Consider the following 17,702-nt stretch of genomic DNA (forward strand, 5'->3'; position numbering starts at 1 on the left):
AACTTTTCATCTGTCAATCCATTTGTACGAGTCCTAGCTTCTGGTTGAATGGTTAGATTTTTATTTATTTTTATTCAGAATAAATGAAGCACGGAATATTTGCATGAAACTTTTGAAATACATCATCAGAAAGAAAAATTCTTGATAATTTAGGTTCTTACAACAATATCTAATATTAATAGACTTTTCGAATACTTGTATAAAAATACAACACTTATAAATATTGATGTTTATTAATGTATATTATATTTATAGTATGCATATTTATAAGTTACATGTACCTCATATAATATTTCATCCTAMTACTAATATTAAGAAAATTTGCCTTTCTCTGGTATTCAGCATAACACATTGCAGAATCATGKCAGTGCTTTTAGAGGAATTATTCTTTCCTGTATGTCATCTATTTTCATTTAATTTCCTTAATGTAGAGGACTGTTTTCATRCCAATACACCTGTTCATGAATGTTCATAAAGCAAATTTGGATTCTCGGGATAGAAAAACCAAGCACAAGATTCATGAGTCTTGTGTTTAGCCCCTTGCAGAAAAATGATGACACTCKCCCTCCACTAATGAGTTATTGTTAGTAACTCTAGACAAAGAATCAAGAAACTTTGAATTCTAATGTAAGATCTAACCTAAATAGTCCGTTTTTGGATTATTTGCCCTCTCAGTCTTCCTGACTGTGAAATAAGGGGAAAGTTAACAGTATTCACCAATATCCAAAGTGCTTGCAGTAAATTCTGATAGACARATGCTTCAAAAGTGCTGAGATAAGAATAAATCATCTTTATATTTTTCTCTATAACTAAAGTCAGGACATTGTTATAAGCCTGTGAAGGATAYTGGTATAAGTTCAGTTTTATGGAATAACAGGCATTTCTTTGTGTGTAATATGGACTTTTATGTAATATGGACTTTTATATAGACTGTTCAATGGAGTCGCTTTTGTTTTCTAGTGATGGCCGGATCAGATACATTTGGAATAAAAACAGTTTTCTAATTAATATTCCATTACCRTTTGGTGGAAGATCATCCTATGACATAAAGGTGCCACAAACTGTTAAAACACCTCCTCTGGTAGTGGAGTCAATGGGAATAAATGTACCATCACAGGAATACAGAATCCCTCCATTTACTGTTCCAGAATCCTATCCACTTCATGTGCCTTTGCTTGGCACTTTAGAGRTCTCTACTAATGTGCACAGCAACTATTACAACTGGACAGCAGCATACACTTTGGCTAACAGCAACACAGAGAAAGCATCCAGCATAAAAACTACTTATACCATGAACGCTGATTCAGTTTTTGAGCTGCTTTCTTACAATGTAAAAGGTAAGAACATGTGTTGATATTGTAGTGCTGGCACAACTATTTTATTTTACATGCATCAGATACAGCACATCYATTTTCATATTGCTTATTTAAAGAACAGAGTTTATAATCTGAAATCACCCCCTTTTTTTGAAGTTAGTTTGTAAATCCATTTATTTAAGCAGTAAAGATGGAATCAGATAGTTCAATAAAGACTTTTAAGGTTTATATTCCAAGATACTCCTTGCTGAGGACAAGGTCCTTCAGGACTGAAGGCCGAATCCTATAAACAGTTGTGTACCTGACAAGTCACGTGTTTTCAAAACCAGGCGTGTCTGTCTGCAATTTGCTTCTTTCTTTCTCTCTCTCTCTCTCTCTATAAAAATGTATATTTGTTTATCCTTTATATATGGCCATAACAACATAGTAGTTATTCCACACACAGACTGAGTAGGTCTTAAAGTAGGTATTTTTAAGGTAGCTCCTCTCAAATTGCAATGAGAAAGGAGAAACAAACTCATTTAGTCTCTTTCAAACTCCATACCATAAATGAAGTTAACAAAGACATATAATAAAAACAAGAGTTAAATAAAGGAATGTTAGTTACACTTTAGTTTGGGTAATTCTTGAGCATCCATCCTGTAATTTAATGGCATAATGCATCATCTCACATAATTATACTTAATACAGAAATGTAGAGATTTAATTTTTTTTGAAAGTTTAGCCTCAAATATCAAAATGATWACAGTTTTTGCAGAAATATTTTGAATTTACCAGGAGGTTTTTCACCTTTAAGGCAAAATGGTGTAGTAACACTAATAAAATTCAAGCAGTAAAATAAAAGCTTAGTGGCATCAGCCAGTTTTAAAGACAAAATGTATATATTTACCTCTTKTCTCCTTTTTCCTATTTCAGGTTCTGGAGAAGCATCTTATAATAGGATTGCTTTTATCTATGCTTATGAAAATCACCTGARACACATACTATTAACATCAATTTTTAAGTTGACCGGGACAAAGAGTTATGAACCTAGTTCCACTGCAAACTGCACAGTATCACTTATGGCGTCCAGTACCCTGGGTCCTCAGCTTTCATTTTCCACTGATATTGTTTCTGAGAAGACAAATAATGTGAATATCAATAATGTCAAGATGGAAGGCCAACTGGAAGTAGCATCTATCTTTGCAAGAAGTATTTACACTCTGTCAAGCTCATACAATGAAAAGAGACGGATTTTAGAAGGGAAATCAAATCTGAAGTTGGATTCTTCTTACCTTCAGGCTACTAATCAGGTATCTGGCAGATACAGTGATGATGTACTTTCCATTACTTCAGTCTCTGATGTACAGAGTGGACTATTAAGGAACACAGCTTCACTGAGATATGAAAACAGCCAGCTGAAAATGATATCTGAAACAAATGGGAGGTATCGAAACCTTGCAGGTGTCAATAAGCTTGAGCTAATTTTGTCAAAGAAGACAGCTGCACTTCGTTCTGAGTACCAAGCCACTTACAAGCAAACCCAATATTATGCCTTATTTGCAGGTTCTCTCAATTCCCAGGATCTCRTTTTCAACACTGATATTTCTATGACTGATCAAAAGAATCGAGCTGCCCATAAGTCCTCGCTGAATATTAACCAATATGGTCTAGCCAGCAGTGCAACCACAAATGTGCAATTTAGTCCACTGACAATGCAGAGTGAAATGAATGCCAAACTTGATACTTCTGGAGGTTCCATGTCACTATCCTCTTCTGGACGCTATGGTAAAAACAATGCAAAATTCAATCTAGGTGGAAGAGTGAGCTTAGTAGAAATAACACTGGGAAGTGAATATCAGAGTACAATTCTGGGTATGGACAACAAACATGTTTTAAACTTCAGAGTTAATACAGAAGGACTCAAGTTTTCAAATAACTTGCAAGGATCATTCAAAGAAATTAAACTGGAGTACACAAATGACTTGAATATTCCTGGMTTATCCTTAACATTTGCCTCAAAATTGGACAACAGCTTTAGCTCTGACAAGTTCCACAAGCATGCTTTTGACCTACAACTACAACCTAGATCACTTACAGCTAAGCTGAGCAATAATATTAAATACACTAGARCTGAAGTTACCAACAAAGCAGAATTACTTCTTGAGCCTCTGAAGCTGAATTTGGGTGGCAATGTGAGAGGAGCCTATGGAGCAGATGAAATAAGGCATACCTACACTATTACATATGCTGATTTAACTGCAAACTTTAAAACAGATACGGTTGCAAATGTTCAAGGTACAGCAGTGAGTCACAGAGTTAATCTGAATGTGGCAGGGCTTGCTTCCTCAATTACTATCAACACAAATTGTGATTCCAAATCTCTCCGTTTCAGCAATGCTTTACGTTCCACCATGGCCCCATTTACTATGACTGCTGATATACATACTAGTGGAAATGGAAAGTTAATTGCTATGGGTGAACACACTGGAGACCTTTACAGCAAATTCATGTTCAAAGCAGAGCCTCTTGCTTTCACTTTCTCCCATGATTACAAAGGATCTACCGTACATAGCTTGAAGTCTAAAGAAAGGTACACTACACTGCTTGATAATAAAGTCCATATGCTTTTTACTCCATCAGAGCAGTCAAGTGCTTGGAAACTGAAGAGTCAGTTGAACAATAATGTATATTCACAAGATCTCAGTGCTTACAACAATGCAGAAAAGACTGGTGTGGAACTTAGTGGAAGAGCTTTGGCAGATCTCTCTCTAATGGATTCATCAATCACAATGCCATTCACATCTGAAGCAATTAATTTAATTGATGTGTTAGGACTCAGGGGCAGTTTGTCAGAGCCTCAGGAATTCAGCATCTCCGGCTCTGTGAAGTATGACAAAAATAAAGACATGCATGTTATCAACCTGCCATTCTTGGAACACTTACCAGTTTATTTTGAACAAATCAGAGGCACCATTCTATCCACACTACAGGCCATACAAAGGTACCTGAAAAATATTAACATAGATCAGCATATTAGAAAGTACAAGGCAACTTTGGATAAGCTGCCACAGCATGTCAATGACTACATGGACAAACTGGATATGAAGGGCAGAGTTAGCAGCATGAAAAATAATTTGATTGCTTTCACAAGAGACTATAGCATAACAGCTGATGATCTCCAAATTACACTGGAAAAAGCCATGGTCAATATTCAAGAAATACTGTCTCAATTGCAGGCCTATCTGATACAACTTGAGCAATACATCAAAGATAATTATGAGCAGTATGATGTTAAAGCRCTTATTGCACAGCTTCTTGACCAAATTGTTGAAAAAGTGACAGCTCTAGATAACAAGTATAAGATAAGAATAACTGTAGTTGATACAATTCAGAAATTACAAAATTTTTTTCACCAGTATTACCCTAGTGAAATTGGAAGCAGCACTCTGGCGTGGATTAAAAATGTAGATGATAAGTACAAGATCACAGCTTGGATACAAGAGAAGCTAGAACAACTGAAGATTCAAATTCAGAATATTGATGTCAGACGTAGTGTAGAAAATTTGAAACAGCAGATTAAAATGATTGATGTTAAAGAAGCTTTAGAAAAATTGAAGCGTTCATTACCAATTAAAAAAYTGAATGAAGTTCTTGAACAAATCAAAGACTTTATTCTAAACTGGATGGAAGATTATGAAGTGTCTGAGAAGATCAGTGCTTTCCGAGGTCACCTGCACAAACTGATTGTAAAATATGAAATTGATAAGCAAGTATATTTTTTAATGGATAGGATGGTGGAACTACTTAACCAGTACAAAATAAAAGAGACTGTCCAGAAACTAACCTCCTACCTGAAAAAAATTGATATGAAATCGTGCTTTGAGAAGATTGTTACTTTTATTGATGATGCTGTTAAGAAAGTGCAAACATTTGATTATGAAATGATGATAAAGGAAATCAACAAGTTCCTTGATATGGTTATAAAAAATCTCAAGTCTTTTGACTATAACCAGTTTGTTGATGACACAAATAACAAAATCCGAGAACTGACTCAGAAAATAAATGAGGAACTCAGAAATCTAGAACTTCCACAGAAAGCTGAAGCACTGAAACAGTATATCAGAGATGTTAGTGCTGTGATTTCAAAATACATAGAACAACTGAGGGATACCAAGCTTGCTGCAATAATTAACTGGCTCAAGGACCTCATAAACTCAACAACATTTGCTAATCTAAAAGCCAAGATAAATGAACACTTGGAAGATCTGCGAGAGAGGATTTCTGAAATGGATATTTCCAAAGAATTCCAGTGGTATCTTCAGAAGATAAGCCAGTTCTACAATTCTGTTGTCATATACATTTCTGACCAGTGGAATATTGCTTTTAAGAAGATTGTTACTTTGGCTGAAGAGTATGGTATCAAAAATTGGGCTGAAAATTTAAACCAGTTTGTTGAATCAGGATTTAAAGTCCCTGAAATCAGAACTGCTATAGTCACTATACCGGCCTTTGAGGTTAGTCTGCGAGCTCTGAGGGAAGCAACATTTCAAACACCAGATTTCATTGTCCCRCTGACTGATCTGCATATACCCTCCTATGAGATCAACATTAAGAAACTAAAGGACATAAAAATCCCAACGAAATTTACTACCCCAACATTTACTATTCTGAATACCTTTGAAGTTCCTTCCTATACAATTGACCTGCAGAAGATTAAACTTCAGGTTTTGCAAATAATAGACCAACTCATGTCTGGTGAWTTTCAGCTGCCAGCAACTGATGTGTATTTTAAAGATCTGAAGATGAGAGATATGCCTTTTCTTGACATTTCTTTCCCAGAACTAAAAATGCCTCAGTTTGAAATACCGGAATTATTAGTTCCTAAGCTAAATCTAAATGAGCTCCAGATTCCTGACATGAAGATACCAGAGTTCCAACTTCCACGTATCCCACATACTGCAACTTTCCCTACATTTGGCAAATTGTCTGGTGCTTTCAGAGTTACCTCTCCATTCTTTACACTATCTACACAAGCTGAATTTCATAACACTACAGCTTCTGCAAACAGTCCAGAATTTGTGACGTCTGTTTCAGCTCAAACAACATCCAATTTAGATTTCCTAGTTTTTAGTGTTATTGCAGATTCACGTCTCTCAGCCCCTGAGATGAAGCAGCTGAATCTAAAAAATTCCATGAAGGTCAATCACAGATTTCTTAAAGTTGATCACACCAATGAAGTGGTATTTTTAGGGACTTCCATAGAAGGTGAAGCTGAAACAAGAGCAAACTTATATACAACAAAAAATTCAATTGAAGTACAGAATAATTTAACAGTTAAGCTGCAAAGAAAAATTTGGATGCAAAGTGGAACGACATATTCCCACAGACTGAATATTCCACAAGCTGCCTTCTCCAGTCAGGCTGATCTGATCAATAACATGACAACAGAGCTAGAAGCCGGACACATATCATTTACCTCCACTGGTAAAGGAAACTGGAAATGGGCTTATCCTAATTTCTCTGATGAAGGGACTCATGATTCACATGCCACTTTCAGGGTTGAGGGCCCCATTATTATATTTTCTGCTGACAACAGAATAAATGATAAGTATCTGAAAGTCAACCAAGCTATGAAATATGAATGTGGTTTCCTAAATTATGCAACATTTCAGATTCAGTCTGAAATAGAGTCACAGCCCGTGGGACGTAGCGTTCTGAACGTAAAAGGCACAGGACAGCTTGGAGGCATGAAAGTAGAATTAACAGGCTCTCACAATGCTCGGCTTAATGGACGGATTACTGGAACTGTGAATAACGAGATTTTCTTCTTGGCCCACCCTTTTGAAATTCGTCTATTAACAAACAATGATGGAAACGTGAAAATCAGCTTCCCAATGAAACTGACTGGTAAAATTGACTTCCTGAATAACTATGGTCTTGCACTCAGTTCCTCTATTCAGCAGGTCAGCTGGCAAGCTACTGGCAGGTTCAATCAATACAGATATTCCCATAATATGTCTGCTGGCAATAATGATGACAGAATTGAAGCTCACATTGAAATGAGTGGAGATGCCAACTTGGACTTCCTAAATATTCCTCTAAGCATTCCTCAGCTTCATGTTCCTTATACTAAAATCAAAACTCCTCAACTGAAAGATTATTCCCTGTGGGAACAGGTAGGCCTGAAGGAGTTATTGAAGACTACAAGACAATCATTCGATTTAAATTTGAATGTTCAATATGAAAAAAACAAAGACATGCACTTGATCCCACTTCCCTTGGCAACAGTGCATGAAGTCCTTAATAAATATATAATTTTCTTCAACAAGCATTTTGAGAAAGGAAGAAATGCTGCTTTAGATTTTCTCACAAAATCATATAACGAAGCTAAAACAAAATTTGACAAGTACAAAGTACAAACATCACTGAACAAACTACCTCGCATCTTCAGAATTCCAGGATACACCATTCCCATTGTGAATATTGAGGTTTCTCCTTTTACTGCTGAGATGCCAGCCTTTGGTTACATGCTCCCCAAAGAAATAAGCACAACAGGATTCACAGTCCCATTTATTGGCTTTTCAGTACCTTCTTACACACTAGTCTTACCATCTCTGGAGCTTCCAGTCCTTCATGTCCCACAGGATCTACGCACTCTTAAGCTTCCTAGATTCAGAATCAACAGCCCATCAAATCACATATTAATTCCTGCAATGGGGAACATCACTTATGACTTCTCATTTAAATCCAGTGTGATCACTTTGACTGCAAATGCTGGACTGTTCAATCAGTCAGATATTGCTGGGCGACTCAGTGTCTCATCTTCTTCTGTCATTGATTCACTGCAATTTAAGCTGGATGGTTCAACAATTTTGACAAGAAAAAGGGGTTTGAAACTTGCCACAGCATTGTCCCTGAGTAATAACAAATTTCTAAGAGGAAATCATGACAGCACTATTAGTCTCACAAGGAGGAACATGGAAGCTTCATTGACAACACACGCAGGTATCAACACACCCATTTTAAAAATGAATTTTAGCCAAGAGCTTTCTGGAAATACTAAGTCCAAACCTACTCTTTCATCAGGGCTAAAATTAATGTATGATTTTAATACTCCCAAATATGGCACCAGTGCCAAGGGAGGAATTGCTCACAAACTCGCTTTAGAAAGCCTTACATCTTACATATCAGTGGAAACATCAACAAAGGGGAATATTGATGGAGTATTCTACACAGGAAATTCATTTTCTGGAAATGTAGATCATGAAGCAAACACCTATCTGAATGCTAATGGAGCTCGGTCATCTCTCAAGCTTGAGGCCAACTCCAAAGTAGATGGACTCTGGAACAATGAAATGAAAGAAATACTTGCAGTTGAAGCATCTACCCGTCGTGTTTATGCAGTCTGGGAGCACAGTGGGAAAAACTATGCAAGATGTACACCTCTTTTCACAACTACAGGGAGTCAGAAATGCAAAGCAACCTTAGAACTGGCTCCTTGGAGTATGTCAGCAGATCTTCAGATACAAGCTACTCAACCAAATTCCTTCCTGGACACAGCTTCAGTTAATCAAGTTGTCTTAATGAAAATCAATACTGAAAACCAGAAAGTTGGCTGGAAGGGTGAAGGCCAAATTCAGTCATTATCTCTCAGTCATGATATGCAATTATCAAATGAAAAATCAAAAGCAAAGTTTGATGTTTCTGGATCTTTAGAAGGATACATAGACTTCCTCCAAAACTTGAAGTGTCCCATTTCTGAGAAGAGCTTATGGGATATCTTGAAGTTAGATGTCACTACCAGCACTGACAGAAAACAGTACTTAAAGACTTCAGCATCTCTGGTGTACACAAAGAGTGAAGATGGTTACTTTATCCCCATACCTATGAATAAGCTGACAGATGGCATTTCTTTCAGTATTCCTGAGTTAAACCTAAAGTCTCTAAGTCCTGTTCTCAGCACTCCAGGATTTAGAGTACCTTTCACCACTCTCCAGATTCCATCATATACTATTGACTTGCACAACATAAAAATTCCACAGACTTTAAGCACAATGCCATTTGATGTGAATTTACCCATGCTGCCAGGGCTAAGATTCCCCAAAGTGAATGTAGGAGCCAATTACATTACAGTAGAAGAATATAAAATCCCATATTTTGAAGTGACAGTGCCTGAATACCAAATAACTGTGTCTCAACTCACTCTTCCAAAGAGTATTTATCTTGGCAATCTGCATATAAACCTGGATGAAATTGCTAATAAGATTGCAGATTTTGATCTGCCTACAATTACAATTCCTGAACAGAAAATTGAGATCCCCCCTCTCAAAATGTCCTTGCCTGCTGGAATTTACATCCCATCATTTGGTGCCTTAACTGGGTCTTTCAAAGTTGATTCACCTTTGTACAATGCCACCTGGAGAACAGACTTAATGAATAAAAAGGACTCCTTTGAGCAGTCCATTGACTCTACCTGCAGCTCAACATTACAGTTCCTGGAATATGATTTGAATGGTAAGACAACTTAAATTCTATATGACACAGTTTTAGAGGAAATACTATACAGTGTTTTGCTCAGAATTTTTTTCTAGGATTTGGTTTGCTTATGACGGTGCTGCTCCCTATTTAACRCTGACATTAGATTGAACCTCTTTTATCATCAACAGCATTGTTTTGAAAGCTACAATCGGAGTCTTAGGCAGTCACCCTGAAGGTTACTGGCAAGGTATATGTGCAGTTGATGGCATACTCTAAGAAAAGATGAAGAAATCCCTTTTCCGTCTACCTGTTTCTTTCTTTAAAGTGCACAGAAATCATAGTATTCCCTCATTACTTATGATGATTCATGTGAGGGAGAGAAAGCAGACTGAGTGGCACTAGATTCAGATTAGAGGTAAAGAAATACTCATCTTTTTTCCTTTCAAACTAAGTATGTTTCATTCTGAAAATTATTTCAGCACAGAAAACTCAGGAGTCCCATGGCAGCATATGGTGTTGAGTTTTAGACTTTAGAATTATAGTAAAACCATATATGTCAAGTATAGACTCTCAAGAAATCAGAATCTCAGTTTATAGTCTGCATGCAAAATGTTATATCCATGTTATTCTAAATATAGTGCAAAACTGAATACTAAAATACACTGTCTGAACAAATATTTCCATTTCTTTTCATTTTGTACATTATGGGCATCTAGTTTCTTGATGCATAATTTCATATACTATTGAAACACCTCACAACTGGTCAACTAACATAAAGCTGGACAGGTATTTAATATTGTTTGCTGATAAATTCTGTAAATATACACAACTGAAATCTTTTTTATAGTTGTTTCAAACTACAAATATGAAGGAGACATGTTTGTCATGAAGACAGTTGGCAGCTTTTCACATCGTGACATGAGTGTAAACTACAAGGAAGATCTTACTGCTCGGGGAATTAGGTAAAGTTTTTTTTGATTATAAAGATCTGTGATATAAAATATCATTTATCCTGGACTAAATTGCAAATACTGTATTGTTTCTTTGAACTCTAACACCCTACAGTTCTTTGCTGTAATTAACAAGACCCAGTGTAGCTACCCTGCCATTATTAGCTGGGACTTTTCCTCCCCCTACATAGCTGGAAAGCTATTTACCCTCCGCATTTCCAGCATAACTTTTCTCAGCAGCCTTATTTCATAAAACTGCTGAGATATAAACAAAGATTTTTATACTCAGAGTGTTTCTAGGTTTGACCATTAACAGAGTTTTCACTGGAGCTCTCTATCAACACAGGTCATTAAGAAATATTTTATTTTTTTCCACAAATGACAGTAGTAAGAGTTACAGAGATGGGCATCTAACTGACTGTTTTGACCTGGATTGTGTTACCATATCCAAGGGGCGGAAGTCAGTGAAAGGAAGGGCAAATGCAGATACAGATTACTGCCTATACTTCTAGATAATTCTTCCATGGAAGAATTGGAAATCAGCTTGTAGAAATCCGTAGATAGCTAACAATGGTGCAGCTACAGGCTTTGTTTTATTATCCTAATTTAATTAAAATTCTCAACAGATCTCAGTATAGTTTTACTAAAAAAGGAAAACGGGGGTGACCCTAAATTTTGAATGTGTTAGGCTAAATCTTCAGAAATGTGGACAGTAAAACCCTGCATTTTCTTTTGATGTCTAAGGCATTATTTGCTTACATATATATATTAAAAAGCATAAATTTTGTTATATTTGTGCATATTTCATTGTGTACTTCTTTAGGACTTTTGCCATCCTTGTGCATTCCTTAATAACTGTTTATTTGCTGTTACTTTAGAATTCTGGAAAACAGTGCATCACTAGACATCAACAGCCCAACATTTACTGATGTTCACGTGCGTTGTAAAGGCACTGACAACAGACTATCCTTCTCAGTATCTTCACCCTCTGCTGGGACCTTGGGCTACCTCATTGAAATGGACACTGACATTCTGAAGGCGAAATTTTACTACCGAACTCAGGTGAGCTTGATATGAGCAATAAAAARCAAAAAGATTCGGAGTGGGCAGAGGATAGTTTCCCTTTTAAAATGTGTGTATGTTTGTCTTATGAAATAATTTAAGCATCTGTTGTCTAAAGGAAAAATATATGATGAGTAATTGCAGGTTTTATTTCCTAAACTGGTCTTGCCAGTACTAAAAGAAGCATCTCTGTGAAGAGRCTATTTCGTCTTCTCCACAGAATTAATTTTGCCCCCTCCTAAAGATAAAGAAAACACACACACTGTAAGTGAACCAACAGTACAAAATTAGTTTTAGATAAGCCAGTATACACCCATCAGAATAATTGCATTTACTCTAAAACTGGCCGTTATAGGAATCGAGCCACTGGAAGAGGTCAAACCATCTGTAGAGTGCCTTTTTTTGGACCCATTAATATAACRTAGTACAATAATTTCCAAATTAAAAGCTTAGCTTCCAAGATGCTATACTAATTTAGGTATGACAAATAACTCATAATCCACTGTATACAACGGAAAACTTGAAAATTCATTTATGTTAATAGATGCTAATTTGAAGAACCTTAATTACTGTAACTCTCACACTAAATTCTCACTGATTTAAATGATTGCTAAGTGAAATCTTCTAATGTTTTTATATTAAGAAATGTGAATAATGTGAATTAAATTCACATTAAATAATTTCAAAAATGAAAGGAGAAGGATCATTTTCACAAGTAGTTCACATGCTTTATTAGACATCCGTTACATGCCTGTCTTTTAGACAGGCCTTTAAGGCAAAGAAAGAAAAATCTTTGCATTCAAMTAAAAAAAGAGCAGACTAAGTTATGTACTGATCCTGCTGTTCAGAGAGGCATAAAGCAGCTTGGCAGAATAACATTTGTTCCAAAATAACATTTCAGTATGGGAGCAAATCTACAGTAGACAAAAATGATTCATAGAATATGTGTCTGAGGGTATAATAAAATTAAAGGGATGCAAAATACAAATATTGAAATACATTCATTATAGATAACGCTGAATTTGATTATCCCATTTTGTATTTTCAGTCTGCCCCTCAAAAGGATATTGACATATTAAAAAGTGAGATATCCTTCAAGAAACCAGACCTGATTCAAATGAAATTCAACTGGAAAGAGGATGCTGCCAAAGACTTGCTCTTGGGTCTAAAAGAAAAGATACCTAGAATGACAAATGCAGTGTATAGCTGTGTTAATCGGTATCATAAGGAGCATATGGGACTGGAAATCAGTGCTGCCACCTTAAAGATGAAGGATATCATGCAGAACAACGCTGACAAAGCATACAAATTTGCTGTAAAACAAATAGATGCAATAGATGCTCAGCTTCGCACAGCTGCCAATGAGGCCTCTGACAAATACCAAGAGATGAAAGTCAAAGCTAAACAGTTATATCAAACAGCAGCAGATCAAGCTGAGCAGTTTGACTATCAAAGAATAAAAACAAAGCTTTTGGATGCTATAATTGACATAATAGAAGAATACCACAAAAGGATAAAACACCTGATAGACTCAGCCATTGAATTCCTGAAGATCACAAAATTCCAGGTCCCTGGGCTGTCTGAARAGTATACTGGTGAAGAATTGTATCTTATGACTACAGAGAAGGTGGCAAAAACTGCTGATTTATGCCTTTCAAAACTTCAGGAGTACTTTGATGCTTTGATTGCAGCTATCAATGAGCTGGAAGTCAAAGTTCCTTCTTCTGAAACAATTTTCAAAGGCCGTAATGTACTTGATCAAATCAAAAAAATGCTGAAACATCTGCAGGAAAAAATCAGACAGACATTTGCTACTCTCCAGGAAGCTGACTTTGCAGGAAAGCTTAAGCAACTGGAGCAAAGAGTGCAACAAATTTTCCAGAAGGCAGAAGAAATGATTAGAAGCTTGCAATCCAAAAATTTTGAAGACATCAAAGTCCAAACGCAACAGCTGTACAAAGAYGCAATGGCTTCAGACTATGCACAAAAACTGAGATCACTGACCGAAGATGTTAAAAAATACATTTCTCAGTTGAAAGTTTTTAGCCAGAAGACATTCCAGGAGCTTTCAGAAAAGTTGCACCAGCTGCTCCTCTACGTAAAGGCATTGCGGGAGGAATATTTTGATCCAACTACACTTGGATGGTCAGTTAAATATTATGAAGTGGAAGACAAAGTACTAGGATGGCTGAAGAATCTAATAGATAGACTGGTGGATTGGCACAAGAAGTATGTTGGAGATCTTGCTGATTCCRTTACACGCCTGACAGAACAAGTAAGAGAAGTAGTAGAAAACTACAGTCAGGAATATTATGACTTTATTTCTGATGTTGAAGGAAAAGGAAAACAGAAGGTCATGGAGCTCTCATCTGCTGCCCAGGAAAAAATTCGATACTGGTCTACTGCTGCTAAAAAGAAAATTGATGAATATAATAGGCAAGTCAAAGCAAAACTTGAGGAGATCTATGAGCAGCTTAGTCATACCCAAGAAAAGCTAATTAGTGAGGCTAAAAAATTAATTGATCTAACTATAGAAAATTACTCTGCATTCCTGCAATATATTTCAGAGCTTCTTCGCTGGCTTGAGCAAATAACAGCCAACAGCATAAAACCATATATAGCTGTTCGTCAAGGAGAGCTTAGAATAGATGTGCCCAAACCATTTGATTTGGAGTCCATTTACCAACTGCCCCAAAAAAGCAAAGAGGAACTCAGAAAAAAARTGGAACTAACACGCACACTGATTCAGCAAGGCATTGAGCAAGGCTCCAGGAAATGGGAAGAAATGCAAAGATTTATTGATGAACAACTTGCCACTGAGCAGCTGAGTGTTCAGCAGATTGTGGAAAAAATACAGAAGCACCTGAAGACCTGAATGGACATACAAAAAAAGAAAAATAAGGAATTTGTACCACAGTATATTTAAAGACAACAGCAATCAACATGTTGGAACTTCAGGTAGATACTGTTGAATCTGAATTTGTAAATGGAAACTGAATAATCTACAGTAGGTTATTTTAATAAGCTTAATAAGCCAATAAATGAATTCTTTATTACATTTTTGTGTCATTTATTCCAGGTAGTTTTACTTGGACCATACAGCTTAATCCAACAATTGTTAAGGTCAATGGAAGTCTTTGCATTGATTTCACTGTGTGTTGGATCAAGTGAATAACGTGCAATACATATTGTAAATAGTCACAAAAGCTATGGAATACACAGTATAAACAGATTATAAGATAAAGGTCATATTCATAAGCCAGGTGAAGAACAACTTGAAAACACAGCTATTTCCTGGGATAGAAGTACGTTCATAGATAAGTTTGGGAGAAAAAGAGGAGAATAACATGCAAAATAAGGAAGAAAAAAGAAAGAATTATGGAAATAATATCAAAAAGKGAAAAAGAATATCACTATATGGAAATCCAACTCCTGGAAAATTAAAGATAATAACATTATTCTGTTAAAAATAGATGAATCTGTGTATGTATCTGTTTTCAGAATACTGTGCCAAGAACTTCAGATGGACTCTTTGTTTCCTCCTGGCTAATTTATGATTCTGAAATACAGGATTTTCTCAACTGTCTTCCAGTGATATTTCTGGTTTCACATCAAATTGTCTAACTTTTAATTATCATAGGTTTTATTAATTGTCAAAGTTTCACTAACATCATTGAATATGATGGGAGTCAAAAAGAGTTTTCCCTTCAGTCCCCTAGACTACGGCCTAGACCTCATTTAAATGAATTCTCAAATTTAAAGCTTAATTTAAAACACTGTTTCAGAACTCACTCACATAATACTTCTTTTGAGTGGAAAATGTGGGGAGCTGTTCACATTTATTTTCAGCTGCTGGATATAGATATTCCTTGAAAAAAGCCTGGTGAGGCTGAAATAATGTTGCCTCTTTTACAATAAACTGTTTAACAAACAACACAAGAAATTTTGTGTACTTGTTTATTTTGATACAATCAGTTCACTCTGCAATATGATTTTACTTTTTCATTARTAGGAAAACAATGATTATCTCATCTGTTTATGTGCAACCATGATCTTTCAGAGTCTGGTTTCGTCTCATGGTATGATTAGCTAAGTACTTGAATCAATGGAGCATCATTTTACAAATACCTGAGTAAGCTTTGTGGGAGCAGATACCTGTTCAAGCACAGAGCAGATACCTGTTCAAGCACCATGCAAAGACGCTAACTCAGCTCCTGGAAACAGGAGACCCCAATGCTGCCTTAAGCTTATGTAGCAATAGTGCTCGCCATTCCTGAGCTACCTTGCATGATTCTAGCAAGATCTTGGTGCAAGATGGACTATACAACTTTGACATGCCTAGTGTCAGATAGTATTATTACTGGAGAAAGTCCACCATGAATGATTTTTTTTCTGATGAGCTAAATTAACCTTAAAACCCAGTCAAGCACAGTAATATTCCCACACCTGTCTAGCTGTCAGGAGGGAGTGGGCRTCTCGCAGGAAGTATGGTAGCATCAGTCATCTCTTTAGATCCAGAGTTGTCAGGGCTTTCAGTAAAGCAATAGTTCTCAGATAAAGAGATGGATTAGTCCCCTGTGAACTGTAAAAAAAAGGGGGGGGGGGGATCATTCTGAATAGAACTAATCTGCATGTGTCATCCTGCCCAGAAACCAGAGATRTAAAAATCCCTTTTTACATGTTCTACTGAATATCTAAGTAAAGATATTGGCTGCAGAGCCCTTTCACCTTCGTTCACAAGGAGATTCAGACCTTTGGGTCGTCTGATCTTTATTTGATGTCAGATTGCACAATTCTTTTCCATGAGTTTCACAAATGTTTAAGTATAATGAGATTTCTCAGACACAGTCCAGCTCTTGCTTCTCCCCATCACGACAAATAGTCCTGAGGACAATTGAAAAAAATATGGGAGAAGAGAGAGAGAGAGAGATTTAAAGTTTTATTTTCTTTTGTTTTCCCCCTTACGGCTATTTATTTCTGTCCATCATCCTTAGCTCTTGGGAGRGTTATAAATTCTGAAAAGGATCTATAAGAAATGGGTTAACTGAATAATAAATATGCCAAATAGCATAAATACTGGTTCCTCCTGGCGAAAGTGAAGCTGCTCAAGAGCGAACACAATAGTTCACATGCTGAACTGTRGTTTGAGGTTGGAGATTTCCAAGCTGCAGAGCAGCTTTGCCGCCAGTTGGATTAAAGCTCGCAATTAGGTAATCGATGTGACAGCCATTTTGCAGTCATTCCACGTTGGGTTTGGGAGTGCCTGGAAGCACAACATTGCTCTCAAAAAACTAAATTCGCCATAACTTAACTGCTGTTAAATTTCCACGACAAAGATGTCATCTCAAGCACCCTTTAGAAACTCTTTTAATGTTTYTACATAGGAACGGGTGTGCTTTGCATATGTACCATACATGTGTGCCACAAGAGTGTACAACTAAGWGTAACTTTAAATTCTGTGGTTTTTTGCTGATTTTTCTTTAAGATTTCATCAAATTTTAACCGTCTTTGTCCATGTAATGTGTTACAGAAATGTAGACTAAACCACAATTATTCAAATTATGGTACAATTCACTCCACTTACGAAACTTTAGCAACATAATCATTTAAAATATTGGTAGTTCAAGTTTGGCCTCTTTTTCAGTCTAGTTTATATAATAAGAAGTAATATATTTCATTAAATTGAATTGTGTGGGAGATAACAGGGAATGAGCTATCTGGAACTCAGTGACATTGCTTCATTTTTTTTTTCCTATATTCTTCATCATCTGAATTCTCATAAATGCCAGAGGGGCTTTTCTTTATAATTTACAACAAGTATCAAACATAGAGCAGAACTGGTTGTAAAAGTTTAATTAAATGAAACATTTTAACAAGAAATTCAGAGAACAATATGCCCTGCTCTCAGCTAAGT

The 17,702-nt window shown here is 36.2% G+C and overlaps 1 protein-coding gene across 1 annotated transcript in view; it reads left to right on the plus strand.

Annotated features, from left to right (window-relative positions):
* Positions 1 to 14,663, plus strand: part of APOB (apolipoprotein B) — a 37,036-nt gene extending 22,373 nt beyond the window's left edge. The window contains exons 25-29 of the mRNA XM_085320325.1: positions 961 to 1,337; positions 2,232 to 9,812; positions 10,624 to 10,738; positions 11,605 to 11,788; positions 12,837 to 14,663. Of these exons, the coding sequence (XP_085176451.1) occupies positions 961 to 1,337; positions 2,232 to 9,812; positions 10,624 to 10,738; positions 11,605 to 11,788; positions 12,837 to 14,663 (10,084 nt within the window). The remainder of the gene's footprint in view (positions 1 to 960; positions 1,338 to 2,231; positions 9,813 to 10,623; positions 10,739 to 11,604; positions 11,789 to 12,836) is intronic.
* The last annotated feature ends 3,039 nt before the right edge of the window (positions 14,664 to 17,702 follow it).

The sequence above is a fragment of the Rhea americana genome, unplaced genomic scaffold (assembly GCF_003343005.1).
Source record: "Rhea americana isolate MKP2758 unplaced genomic scaffold, rheAme1 scaffold_63, whole genome shotgun sequence".
NCBI classification, from domain to species: Eukaryota; Metazoa; Chordata; class Aves; order Rheiformes; family Rheidae; genus Rhea; species Rhea americana.